This window comes from Aulostomus chinensis, chromosome 5, assembly GCF_037954235.1.
Source record: "Aulostomus chinensis isolate RoL2024-O1b breed Wild chromosome 5, RoL_Achi_v1.0, whole genome shotgun sequence".
NCBI lineage: Eukaryota > Metazoa > Chordata > Actinopteri > Syngnathiformes > Aulostomidae > Aulostomus > Aulostomus chinensis.
In genome coordinates this window covers 6,307,899-6,322,548 of record NC_141324.1, presented here as the reverse complement: position 1 = coordinate 6,322,548, position 14,650 = coordinate 6,307,899, and the positions used below count along the sequence as shown (strand labels likewise).

Below are 14,650 nucleotides of genomic sequence, written 5' to 3'. Positions count from 1 at the left end.
ACGGGAACTGTGCCAGCCATTTTGGCTGAAAAGCGTACTTTTTCCTTTTCCCCGCCGTCGCTTTCGCCAGCCCGTCACGATTCTCTTCACTCTCGAAATCGGAGATTCTCGTCGGTTCTTCTCCACCTTCCTTCCATTGCCTAACCCACCTCCAGCTACCTCATTTGTCTCCTCTGCAACATTTCTTTTCTCGAAAAAATCCAGAAGAGACTGCTTCATGTGTGCTGCTATGCTGCTTGTTTGTTTTTTTTGTTTTGTTTTTTTTCGCGGGGTTGATGAGTGAGCGCACCGCGTGTACATTTGGTGCACGTGATCGGACCGGTGCAGACAGACAGGCAGAGAGAGAGGGGAGAGGGGATTCATAGGACTGAGCCAGAAAGTAATATTGTATTATCAACCAAAACAATCATTAATGCACTAACACAGCCGCCTGTGCCTCATGGCTGAGGCAGGGAGTTTTTTGTTTTTTTTTCTTATTTACTCTCCTCTGCAAGTCGCACTGGTGCCACCTTGTTAAATTTTAACTTGCGCCTTAAAGAAATTACCAGAGTGTCTCCAGAGTGATACCTATTAGGTCGCATATGCACAGCTATGTTTTGTTCGTAAAATGTAGTATCCATCTCCCATTGCAGGATTTTCTGTCAGATGAGGTGTATTTATGACTGTTTTACTTGAGTCATGGCATGACACAGATGAGGAAGTCACATTTGGCTACTCCAATTTGGTCCGGATTAAGGGCTGCACGGTGGTGCAGTAGTTAGCACTGTGGCCTCACAGCAAGAAGGTTCCGGGTTCGAGTCCCGGCTCAGGCATGGGATCTTTCTGTGTGGAGTTTGCATGTTCTCCCCGTGCCTGTGTTGGTTCTCTCCGGGTACTCCGGCTTCCTCCCACCATCCAAAGACATGCAATTTGGGCTGATTGGGCAACTAGGCTGATTGGATTCTCTAAATTGCCTGTAGGTGTGAATGGTTGTTTGTCTCTGTATGTTGGCCCTGCGATGGACTGGCGTCCAGGGTGAACCCCGCCTCTCGCCCGTAGATGCTGGGATAGGCTCCAGCCCCCCCGCGACCCTTACTAGTAAGGAATAAGATGACGATGGATGGATGGTCCGGATTAAATCTTAAGTCTTTTGATTTACATTGGCACCATATTTTTCTTCTTTTAAAATTTGGTAATATGCAATAAATTCAATGACAAATTTCCTTCATACTTGATGCAGCGTCCAACCATGATGGAGGTCAGGAAATGTAAAAACCAGAGAGGTTCATATGCATGGTTTAGGAGTTTATGGACCGGTTTATACACATCCTCCTGCCAACTTTATTATTATAAATCTAAACTGTGACATGATAAGTGACATCTGCCAGTTTCAGGCATTTGCAAATTTCAGGCACATTTTCTGTGTATGAAACCTTTATATAAGAGGCCCCTTTCTTTCTCATCTAAGTCCCATCCACATCTATACACAGTTGACACTGTCTTGCTTTTAGGTGCTGCCCCATTGAACATCCTTAGAATTTAAAGTTGACATGCTATATTTGCTTGATGTAAAATTTAGGGGACGGTGTCTCTTACAGCATTATGGCTTTACCAAAACTCTACACCTCTTGTGTATAAAAACAAAAACAAACAAAAAACCCACCCTCACACATTGATCCCATATTCAAATTATGGGCTCGGCTTCTCCCCCTCTATCTTGTTTTGTTGGTAACCCACATGTAGAGGTCCAATTCCTGCAGAGTGTGGCAGAGGGTTAGTGTTTCCCACAGTCCCACAAAATTTACAGACTTTCGTCTTACCCCCATCCAATGCTTTTGGTCCCTCCAATGCAGAATCCTCGTCAAAGTTTTCCACTTATTCCAAAAATACTTGTCTGACTCCTGGCCATGCTTGCTTGGTGCCCCTCAGTCGCTTACTCCTGGCTGAGTACACACACTGATGACTGGAGTATTTTAATCTTAATATATATATTTAAAATTCATTCATTTGTTATGTTTGGAGGTTAAAGAGAGCAGGAGATTAAACAAAAATAAAATACTTCTGGGTTTTCAGGGCATTTCTGAATATAATCTTCTCCCTGAAGAAGATGAGACATGGGACAATGTCAGCAGTGTGCGATCTTCCAAGATTCTACACTAGGAAGTTTATAAGTGCCACATAGTTATAGAGTTTATTCACATTCAAGTCAGCAAAGGGCTAAAAGGAAGTAATCAGCTCTGCAAGGAAATATCAGAAACATAGGCCATCTAGTGAGAAATGCAAAGATTTACCTGGCTGCAGAGAATGTAATGAGCGTAGTGTGAACTCATTTTGCCAGGAATGAATGGAGAGGGGCATGTTATTATATGAAAATATGATGCAGTATAGCTGCTGTTTGCCATACCATGAAGGTATTCGAGCCGGGCACTTGTACCTTTTTTGTAGTAATTTAGCAGTAATGTCAAAGTATACCATTAAATCCACAGTTTCATGTTTACAAGTTTATCAGTTTTTTTCATAAACATGATTTTTCCGAGGGCGGCACTGTGATGCAATGGTTAGCACTGTCACCTCACAGCGAGAAGGTTCCAGGTTTGAGCCCTGTCTCCCGCATTGGGTCTTTCTGTGTGGCGTTTGCGTGTTCTCCCTGTGCCTGCGTGGGTATGGGTACTCCTCCCGCAGTGTGTGGGCGGCATGGCTCAGGGGTAGAGTGGCCGTCTAGCAACCGAGGGGTTGCTGGTTTGATCCTCAACCCTGGTGACCATATTGAAGTGTCCTTGAGCAAGATACTGAACCCATAATTGCTCCTGAAGAGTATGTTGGCGCCTTGCATGGCAGCCTTCACCATCGGTGTGTGTGAATGGGTGAATGAGATGACACTGTAAAGCACTTTGAGTGCTGCGAAGGTAGAAAAGCGCAACATAAAATTGAGTCCATTTACAGTCCAAAGACATGGAAGAGGGGGCTAGGTCAGTCTGATACTCTAAACTGACCACAGGCTCCACCCGTGACTCTTAACAGGATAAGTGGTAGATAATGGATGGATGGCTTTATCCAGTTTTTTTGGATCTGTATGTGTTAGTGTTTGTGAGGGAACTAAATAATTTATTTTCTATTAAACCATTTCTCTGTGTTTGTAAAATTTAGGTCAGGTATGAAAATGTTAAGTAGGTACCATATTTGCTCAGGTCTTTTAAACGATGGAAAATTCACAGTTCTACACAGAAATAATTAAAAAATCACATTTATTGAATTAAGGTTTTGTTTTATTCATCTTCGTGTTATAGTCACTACATTATTTATATTTCAATAGTTATAATAGCTAAATTTAATAGCTAGTATAATTCAGAATTTTTTTCCATTAACTCCAATCTATTAATATTGCAATTTGTGGTCTGACAGCACAGCACCAGACAGCTGAAATGTATCCTCCATGAGATGGCTTAAGAGGTCATCCATGCCCTGCAGCATGTTTGCAGAGGTACCTGGTTTTGGAGTAGGAGAGATTGTAAACAGGTTAAATGCCACAAATAGAATCTAGCCACTTAAGAACATAGTCTATAGGGAGGGCAGCTTGTTACCGGGTATGCGTCAGCACTGACCTTTCTGCTGTTTGCTAAAGGGATTTGATTGAGGAATTTCGAGTCTACCTCTCTCTCTGGCTCCCACTGAAATCTTTGGATTTTTGTTCTGCAAGCAAAACTGCTATTTAAATCATAGGTCAACTGATATCACTCCATCTGATCTTTATGCTAAGTGGTTGGTAGTTTTGCAACTTGCCCTGCAAGTCAATACAAACACGCAGGCAGATATATGCACACACTTAAGCACACAGCACATATCTTAATAACAGTATAGGGAGGGCTGATAACTGTGAGCTATGATTCAAAGGTCAAGAGTCAGAGGTAAGTGTGTCTTGCCGAAAGAGAGTTTAGTTAAGCAGATATCTATTGTTATTGTTTTTCAAACATTAAGAGGTGTGCTAATCACCTCTTCCTGTGGACTAGAAACCATTCAGCCTCCCACTGTTTGCTCACCAAGTGCAAAAACCTTCCCTGTGAGTTGGAGCACAACCACATCAACATTTTCAAATATTCATTGAGTTTGCAAGCATGATGAGGCTACAGTGCCACCTGCTGGCATTTGCCCTGAGAACTGGATTCGATCTTCAGTCTCTTTTTTGCCATGTGTATGCCGTGTTTAATACTGAGGGTTAAAATGTCTAGAGGAATAAAAACTGACCGCAGCTCTTTACTTTTAAGAAAACATTTTCATTACATGCCACATCCTAAATTGACAACAGGATTTCTTTTTTTTTTTATTTGTTGGGGTATTGCATTTCTTTTAATTTGTTTCAATGCAATGTCTTCAGAAACTAGTTCAGTTGATAAATTTTTTTATCAACGTTTATATTTCATGATACACTATACTCAGTACTACACATGTATATTGTTCAGGAGTTTTGAAATACTGCTGGAGGAATGAATATTTACGTTTTAGAGACCGCCATCTGACCAAATATTTGGGCAGACTGTATTTTAATGAGATCCTACAGTGACATGTTCTGCTCAATTTAATCAAGAAAAAGATCCTTAGGTCAACACACGATACTGTACCTTAGGTGCAAGACCATTGACAGTTGTAATAGGTGTTTGCTGATAATCGCTCAAACTCAGCTAGGAAACATAATGTGATTGTCCAGCCTTGTCCTCTAGATATGAATATAATGTCAGCCATACTGTTAAATATCTGAACTGGAGGAATAAATGTTAGCGTGACCCCAGAGGTACCATCTGATGTTGATAAAAACAGCAAGCCCACCATGTACCTCTTTGCACTCTTGCTCTATCAGCATTAATCACCATAGTATATCCAGAGTACCTTTCTGCAGTCATATCCCTTAGGAACACATACTAGTCCATCTTCCAGTCATCTCAGATTACCAAACTCATAATATCTGTGCGGATTTTTGTTGTTATGGCTGTTTTCTTTTCCATTGATATGGATTTTGGCTGAAAAAAGCTATAAATGTGCATCTTCATCACCCAAAACAAGACAATAATTCCTTTTTTAATGAAAAATATAATTAAGAGACTGAGTGGATGTGTTGGTCGACATGATCCAAAACAATAAAATAACATGGGTCATCTCTGCGGCATGATTTTAGCAACGTACTTGAGCTATCTGTAATAACAATAAATGTCATGAGTCTGTCTTCCAAGTTTGTTTTCCCCTCCCTTGTGTCTCTCTTTCCTTGGGGTGGATCAGGTGAGCTGGCAGGTGTGCAGGTTGGGGACATGTTGTCCATCAGTCATCATCCTGTGTTAAAAGCCCGTTTTCCACAGTCACTCTTTGTCAGGTTTTCCAGTTTCTCATGTGGTGCACTGTGGTTTAGGCTCTCAAGTTCTTTGTGTTTATGGTAACTTTCCTAGTGTTTACCATTGTGACCGACCTTGTTTCTCCTGTGATCGTGAAATCCTCCTCACCTGCCTGTGCCCTGCCTGAGTCAGCTGGATCTGTTCCTGTTGCTCCCTATAGGCTATCGCACCGCCCTGTCTCCCTGCCTTGCCTCAGCGCCACTTTATACTCTTCACGGGGACTTGTGGGATCTCACAGCTGTCGCACTCACTGGCTTCACTGCTCCACCTGAAGCTAACAACAGCACCATTAAAACACCTTTAACTGATTCCATGTCTCCTGAGTCTCGCTTTTGGGTCCACCCTTGTTAAGTGTATTGTGACGATAAACTGTCCTGGGTAACTGCGCTGATTAAAAGTGTTGGAAATTGAAGTAGACTCTACTTAGTAGAGTATTTGCTTACACTGAAAGTTGACATTTTATTCAGATTTAAACTTCCTGCTGTAAGGTTCCAGGTCTCCTTCCACCTAAGCATCCCACTAAGGGTCAGGTCCAGTTGGAAGTATATAGTAGAGGGTAGACCAAGTTTATCAATAAGGAAAACATGACTGCTAAAGTTCCCACAACAAAATATTGCAAAGTTCACATTGTGGGACAAAAAAAATTATAAATAAATGTTGTTCCAGGGAAGTGGATCACTGATACCAAGGAATATAATACTGAAGTCTTATTAAATAATTACTGGAATTAGTTCAGCTCCAATGTGTGAAAGCAATCAATCATTCTAAAAATCTAAATGTCACGCAGTCATGATTTGTAATATGAGAAAGGCATTTCATAACATTCCATTCGTGGCATCTCCCATACATTATGGCAGTTTGTCATGTCTTCAATAAGGACATTTGCTTTGTTATCTCAACCACTGAATTCCCCAAAACCAGAAACCAGCAAACAGGGCCAGACTGGAACTGAAAAGGGCCCAGGACTCTGACCCAACCCAGCCCACAATTATTGGTGCCTGGGGCACATGCTCTAAACAAATTATTACCAAGGATATTACAATATTACTGATGTTGATTGGCTGTTGTGTTTACATTGCATTCTAGTCCAGTTGCAGTACTGATCTGCAATTTGATTAACTACTTTTTTCCCTTACCTTCTTGGCCTCTTAATTACAAACAGGTGGTGTACCGTCTACATAAATAGAACAAAATGTGAAACTGATTGGAAGTTAGTTTGAAAATCACATTGTATGCAGTGGAATTTTGTTTTACTGTGGTAATGTGATTAAACAACATTACAGTAATGTCTCTTTTTGTACAACACCTTTGTACTGACCCTGTAAATGATGAAAGTTGGAGTCAGAATATTTTATTACCTTTTTTTCTTGTAATTTTTTTTGTTGAGACAAACTCTTTTATCTTACTTATCCCTTTTGACCATAAAATAGAAAATTGGCTTGTATAATAATTATGACAGAAGCTCAGGCTGGCATCACATGTAGGGAACACACATCAATCATTCTATATATATCTATATCTATATCTATCTCACACATTGATACAGACTTGCAAAAACATAGACTTCAAAACACTTCAGATTTTGTAAAAGATTCAAAGAAGTCCAGCACTTCCTCATCTTCCTCACTCACAACACAGCTTCATAAACTCTAGATGTTACACTATTTATTTGCTTTTTTGCCAATGTCTGCTCCATACATTGGTCCGTGGCCTGCAAATTCATAAACACACTTCTTCAAATCCAGCATTTCAGCACTTTTTATAATTGAAAATAAAAAGCAAAGATTCAATTGTTAGATCAGGTCGTTATGGACACACATTTCCACAAAAAGGAACTAGAAATACTGGGAATTTATACTGTTCCTAACTTAGTCTGAAAAACAGCATTTTAGAATTTAGCCTGTAAAGTGTGGCTTAAGTTAAATAATAGCCAGTATTCAGTGATTTAGGTCATGTTAGATTTGTCAAAGTATAGGTTTCTCTTTTGAAATATTTTTTTGATCAAGAAGACCCGATTGCCAAGGCTGCAAAATAACTAAAATAGCATGGATCTAAGAAATCACAAAATATAGAAAGAAAAATATTGATTTATACATCAGTGCACATGTACACACAGAATCAAAACTGATTAAATCAAGTAGAAATCCTGCTACAACTACTTTATGAACCACATACAAGGAAACGGTAAAAAAGAAAACTGTTTTAACAACAAAAACACTCAAAAGATGAAAAAACATTACTCTGGAGGTGATTCAGCTGCAAGTTTGCTACTTTTATAGTTTTCTTGAACTTAGTAAAATACAGCACATCAAGATAAAGATCTCATGTCTTACAAACAACCTTGTGCAAGTGCTGAGAAAATCAGAATTCCAACAGACGGAAAACAATGATTGATAGCTAAGCGTGATCTTTTCTATTGTGGTTCTCCAAATACAGAGTGCCTACCACTTTCAAAGTGTTTCCTTTGCTACTACAGTGTGTGTATGTGTTCCTTTGTGTACTTCTTTTCTATGTTGAACAATACTTCAGCCCTACACATAATACACCGTGGGAAAGAAGGTAACACCCATTTTGTTGACTTGGAAAAGATGGACAGACAGTGTCAGCCCAAGAAGAAGAGGAGACAAAACCAAACACAAGAAATCACTTTCTGGTTCCATTGTCACCCTTACATCTTGCATTATTTTGCTTGCGTCTTTTTTAATTCATAGATGATCTTACGGAGTCTTTGGAGTTTGAAAAGTGATTTGTTTCTTACCTTGTTGCTTTACAGAAAGGTGAGAGTCAGGGAAGTGGGACGGACTGAATAGAGGGAGGAGCTGCAAGGTTTTCCATGTATGGACTGTTCATGTGTTAAACAGAGGGTCACGTGGGACTGTTGTCTTGCAGCAATGGGGGTGGGGGGCAAGGAGAGAGAAGAGAGACACGGGAGGACTTTAGCCTGCCTCGTGTGGGAAGAGGAAACTTTTTTAGAGGACACTGGTCCACAACACACAAGGAAACAAGAATTCAAGCAAGTGTTATAGTCAAACCAAAACTGTCTTCAACAGGCTCTCTTTCACCATGCCCTGGTTGGATACTCCTTTTTTCTTGTAGAGGTGAATGTTTTACAGCTAGTGTCATCCTGGTTCCTGTTACTGTACACCAAGTAAGTGAAGTGACAAGATGCCCACCAGTTTTACTGTGGTGCCAGTGAAAGATGTCGAGGACAGTGGCAAAAGTGCGGAAGCAGCTCATAGCAGCAAACCTGTCAGTCTTCAAATTTTTGGGGAAGAAGAGGACACCGTGAACAACTCTGAGGGTCCTCGCTCAGGTAAGAATAAGACTCAACACAATACGATGCAATAACACTTTGTACTTTGGCGTGAGGACACATATGCACAAAGGTGTCTTCAAGGGAAAGTAAGTGTGTATATATACACACACACACACACACACACACACATATACACAAACAAGACACAGAACACACAAAAGGTCATGCACAAGTCATAGCAGGTATGTGTGTTTACACACACGTAAAACTGCACGACGTTACTTAACAAGTTATAACTTGCAGTGCAGCTTGGTTAGAGTGGCTGAAAGAGGGAGTGAGTGTTACACTTCGGCTTCATCATATGTCTATATCACAGGGTAGTGAAAGAGCAAAACCAATTGTGGCAAGGCGAGCGGTGGGGAACAATTGCCGACAACGCCACCTGGGGGCTTTCACCCCAGGATATAAACAATATTTCAAAAAAAGAAAAATGACCAAACTTTCAATGGAACAAAGGCACACAGTTCAAAATACCACAGGACAGGACTGTGATTCCCAATTACAAAAATACTTTTATTACAAAAAAAGTTAAAAAATGAGCAACAGACTAAATAAACGCCAATGAACAGAAATACAAGAGGAATTACCGAAAGACCAAGGGGACAGGGCTGGGGCTTACCACGACAGTGGTAACGAAAAGGGGAGAAATCCCAAAAAAATACTGCACTGCACCCGTGACACAGCAAACCAAAAAACGTGGATAAGGAACCACCACCAAGGGGACCGCTGCCGCTCTGGGCCCTCAGCACCTGTCAGAGAAAAGAAAAGAACACCATTAAAAACATGAAACCACGGCAACCCTCACACACTAACTAAATATCGCTACCCCAATAACTCAACAGAAACTATTTTAAATCCAAATGATCAAAATGGGGAGCAAAAGGCAATAATAATAATAAAAATAATAATAAAGGTTCTAAACATTAAATCAAATATAACCCACAAAAACTAACAGTAATAATTCAAGGAAAGAAATAACAAATAGAAAAGAAATAAACTCAAATCATCAAGAAAATGTCTGCCCCTCTAATTAAAACTCGTCTCCAAGGGTGATGGCTCAGCGCCGATGAGGGTCGGGATGCCCTCCCGGCCCACGTTGAGGCTCTGACAAAGGCCGTAGTGCACGGCTTTAACCACCGTTAATGGAATCGGAGCCGATATGAGCCGAATCACCAAAATCCAACTGAAGACGAGGAGAAGAAAAGAAGAGGAAGAAGAACCAAAACAGCAGCAAGGCTCACAGCGGCAACTGACGGACCCGCACTGCAAAATACACAAGTTAACCTAATTAAAATGTGGATGAAGGACGTTACAGAATAACAAAAGCCAAGAATAAACATTTCCTACCGGAGAGCAGAATCGTGGTGTCAGACGAGGCAGGAGGAGGAAGCCCGCATCCCAGACTACACAAACGATGTCCGGGAGAGAAAAATCAAAACACCGCGGAACATCGGCAGCTTGATATAAAAAGGCAGACAATTACGCATCTTACCCACAGAAACTGTACCACGCACACACACAGCCCAAGAGAGACAGCCCAGCTCCCGGTAACACCACACCGCTGGACGGAGCAAAACTGGAGTAAACGTGGGGCCCAGGACACTGAATAAATTGAGCAGAGCAAGCATGCATACCTTTGTAAGCGATTTGCTGACCAGCGAGACGCCACCACGCACAGCTGTAGGCTCCGTAAAGGAGGGAGAGGAAGCGGAAAAGGACGGAGAATGGTCCGACCAGGTCTATTTATAGGCGAATACTAACTACCATCTGTCACACTGCCCCTCATGGTGGGGAGTGTAGCGCCATCCTGCCACACAATGAAACAATTCCACAGAATTTGAGAAGTGTTCAAGTTTTTTGCAAGAATACAGGGACTTTACTCAACAGTGCTCTTAAAATAGCAAACTACAATACCAACAAGAATTGTTAGCTTCCTCTCCATTTCAACATGTAGGTTTAAAGTTTTGATTATTTGAAGCTCATAGCTTATTGAGGTAAATATTGTTAAATAATATTATTATTGCTTTTGCAGGTGTCTCTAAGTATTCAATAAAGACTTGCACTCATCAATCAATACATCAAATAAAGAAGTGTATTCTGCCTCTCATGTATTCACAAATATGTGTCTTAGGCCCAAAAAGGCCCTTTTAATCTTTGCTTAACATTTTTGACTCCCTGAAACTTCTGATGTCTCATTTCCACCAACAACAAACCTTGTATTCAATGGGAATTTGTCATTTTTAAGTATTTATATTGTTTATTACTGAGGACCGTGTAATTTGAAATCTTGCAATCTTAAATGTCATTCACTTGTAATTTCTTCAAAAAGCAAAAATTCAGTTATGTGCTCCAGCCATTGACCCATAGTGGGTCCTGATTGAGAAATCCATGGAACAAGAATAATTTTTTTTTTTTTAGCAAAATAAGTAAGTGTTTGAAATACATCTTTTCTTGCAAGGGGAAACTTATTTTCCACATCAAAATTCAACAAATATAGCATAGGGCAAAACTCAAAAATACAATTACAAATATCTTGAATTGCTTTTTCAAATTTAAAAAAGCAGTTATTCAGTATGGAGTTGTATCTATCCATCAGGAAGTGATTTATGCCTGGAAATGCTCTGAACCAGATTTATAAGTCTAGGAATGAGGAGGAGCCCTTGATGATTTAGTTGTAGATTGGCACACGTGTTCCTTACAACTGGAAGTGCGTGTATTTATACTGAAGATGGAGAACTGCTTCAGCAAATTTTAGGAAGAGCGAAGCAAAGTTCAAAAACATGGTAATTGTTTTTCCCACAATTGTGAGCACAACCTTTTTTTTATGAAATAATGAAGGAAATGTTGAAATGCTCTAAAAGGTAGCCTCGTCTCTCTCCTAAACTTGAAAACACATGTCTTAAGCCCATTCAGAGGTCCAGCAACCCAGGAGTTACCTTCGACAAATAATGTCAGGAATTAGCATCACATATGAGAGAAGCGGCAGCCTGCACCATTCAAGTTCTGTCGTGTTTCTTTCTGATCCAGGCTTTTCACTTACTAAGTGGATATATGTTTACCATATTTTGTTGTGCTCTGGCATTTCATGCCTAAAAATGTCTAGTGTCCAGTTGTTGCTAAGCAGGAAGTGAAGGTCCATTACATGTTGCCTTCTCTGCTGTTATGTGTATTATGTTATTATATTATGATAGTATTATATCGTCTCTGACTGCGTCATCGGAATACATCAAAAATGTTTCAAAGAATATATTGGAACAAACTAAACATGACATCTAAAAATGCAGAGAATGTCCTCTAAAATACAGAATGGACAGAGAGGTCTTATCAGTGGCAGTAGAGGATACCTCTCACGCTCTATTAACCACAACAGACATTACAGTACATGGAGTACAAAAGAGGAGTCACATCCATGTCTTCACACAGTGCTGATTAGACAAGCTGTCATGATTGTGTACAGCAATAACATGCCAGTACCATAATTTTCAATTGCTGTGTCCTATTATTATTGTTTCCCCGTATCCACTCAATGTAATTTGTAAATGCACTTTCTTAATAGTTAATGTTCAGTAAGAGTGATATGTCTCTGTTCAGCCTTATATATATATATATATATATATATATATATATATATATATATATATATATATATATATATATATATATATATATATATATATATATATATATAAACCAATTTTCAGATATTATTAAAATTCCGTAAATGACCATTTAGTAGGCCAGGCGTTTATTTTGCAAAATCGATGTGGACCCCGGGCGTTTACAAGAGACCAGGCTTCTATTGGTAACAGGCTTTTATTTATTTTGGCACTGGCCAGCACTGGGCCATCATTTTTTTTTAGCAATAGGTATACAAGGTATAACAATATACTGTAGTACTTTAAAGAACAGTAGTGCAAATATCAAGATTGTCCAGAGAACACTTTACACAAGAACACTTTATTAGTAAGAAAAAGGGCGTGACAACTTGAGGCCCGTATACTTCGACTTCCACGACAGTCTCATGCGGCCAAAATAGCCGATCTACACATTCACAACGCGTCGACGGCCGACGCGTTCTCACCTTGTAGATCTTTTTTTTTTGCATGGAACCGTGAGCTAGAAGATTTGCTGTTTGCGGTGCACTAACGTCATGCGACACAAATTACTGGTAAGTTAAAATAAATTGCAAAATCTTACATGAAACCAAGTTAAGATAAAATGAATTTCAAATAATGGCCCCCAGGCGTTTAAACGAACCTGGCGTTTATTTGAGACAGGCGTCTATTTTACAAAATGAGGTCGGACCCTCGGCCATTATATGAGACCCGGCGGCAGTTTGACACCAGGCTAATAATTGGTCATTTACGGTAATATATAAATTATATTAAAACAAAATAATTAAATAATTACAGAGATTAAGTAGTAGTAATAGTAAAATGTTGATAAAATATATACAGAAAAGAAATAAAAAATTTTACAAAAAACGTTTTTATCTGTAGATACTTTTACCTCAACATTTTACTTAAAAGCATTCATTTTAAAGGTTTCATGCTGATTTAAGTATACTGTAACATTTCTTAAATTGGATTGTCACTTGTGCAGTTCCAGATGTACAAGCCAGATATGATCACTGGGTAAATTTACTTTTTGACCTTATTTCTGAAACACATTGGGTGTGAAGCATAAAGCCAATCTCTAGTGAAAACCATATGGGTCTCTGCTTGCATAATAAAAATGGCAGCAGTAAATAGCTTTTGAATATCAATCAACTAAATCTTTGAGTGACCTCGCCAGATTGACCCGTCAAACTGGATTTTAGTGCTTTACACCAAAAGAAACTAAAACCAGAGAGAACCAAAAAGGACTAATCATTTTGACTTAGCAGTTCTCAAGGGGTGGAACAGTGTTGCAGTGTTTAGCACTGTCGCCTCACAGCAAGAAGTTTTTTTTTTTTATAGGATAGACAATCTTGGCATGTTACTTGAACGCAAAGGAGACTAAATATGGCTAGATACTGACATAAATCAGTGGAGATGAGATGAATATAAGCCCTGACTTGAGCACAGGTTCTATATGTGTGGTTTTTGCCTGCATGGGTTCTCTCCGGTTACTATATGCAGGTAGATTGGTGTCTTTATTATTCAGTCAAAAACAAAAGGTTGCTTCAGTCAAGAATGTTTTCAATAAAGAAAAACTTCCCTTCAAACCAAAAAACCTTCTTCAATCAAAGAGAAAACGTGTGTGAATGCAAAAAAAAATTGATGTGCTTCGTCTAGCATATGTACTGCTATACACTTTAGCAGACAGATGAACTCCGTCTGAACATCACGACTCTGAAGACAGTTGCCCATTGTCCACAGGTTTATTGATGTAGAGAAGAGTAAAACTATAACACACAAAACACATAATGAACACAAATGGAATTGCTTTCTTTCTTATGATTGCACCAACACACAGTGTAAATATACTCCTAATAAAGTCCTAATGAACTAAAGTGACTGTTCTCCAACCATACCTTTCATCAACTTATTACTTAGCTGCTTAAGTCCCTTTATTCATTTTAACCACTGTATTTTAACATATTATCACCATCTATATGAATTTCAACAACAGTCATAGAGAAATGATCAACGACAGACATAGAGTCCTAAACTCTCCACACAAAGTTAGTAAAAATAAACGTCATCACAAACATAATCATCTGCGCTCATTTCCAACATAAATGTGCTTTAATACATACCCACGATGCTATCAAAGGGTGTAAGATGCAAACAAATTCAACAGGATGAAGCTGCCAGAAAAAAATTATATCTCTGGCAAATGTTTTCCTTCACTTCCAGTCCATGAGCAGGAAATTGAGATAGCTAAACTTACGTGTACTTCCTGTCCTTTCAAAATAAACTTTTCAAAATAAAAGTCAGCACAATGATTCATTATGGTAACAGAACAACTATTTTTCGATCAAAAAAGTTGCTAC

General features: G+C 39.3%; 1 protein-coding gene and 1 long non-coding RNA gene across 3 annotated transcripts in view; one reads left to right on the top strand and one right to left on the bottom strand.

Moving 5' to 3' along the window:
• Positions 1 to 6,365: 6,365 nt before the first annotated feature.
• Positions 6,366 to 10,364, bottom strand: LOC147260983 (uncharacterized). Its single transcript, XR_015116204.1, has 4 exons — positions 10,308 to 10,364; positions 10,166 to 10,234; positions 10,021 to 10,076; positions 6,366 to 9,936 (listed from the first exon to the last, which is right to left on the bottom strand). It is a non-coding gene; the product is annotated as an uncharacterized LOC147260983 (long non-coding RNA).
• Positions 8,249 to 14,650, top strand: part of LOC147260981 (solute carrier family 12 member 7-like) — an 88,392-nt gene continuing 81,990 nt past the window's right edge. For both annotated transcript variants that reach the window (XM_086205151.1, XM_086205150.1), the window contains exon 1: positions 8,249 to 8,670. In XM_086205151.1, coding sequence (XP_086061277.1) covers positions 8,523 to 8,670 — 148 coding nt within the window. In that variant the 5' untranslated portion in view covers positions 8,249 to 8,522. The remainder of the gene's footprint in view (positions 8,671 to 14,650) is intronic.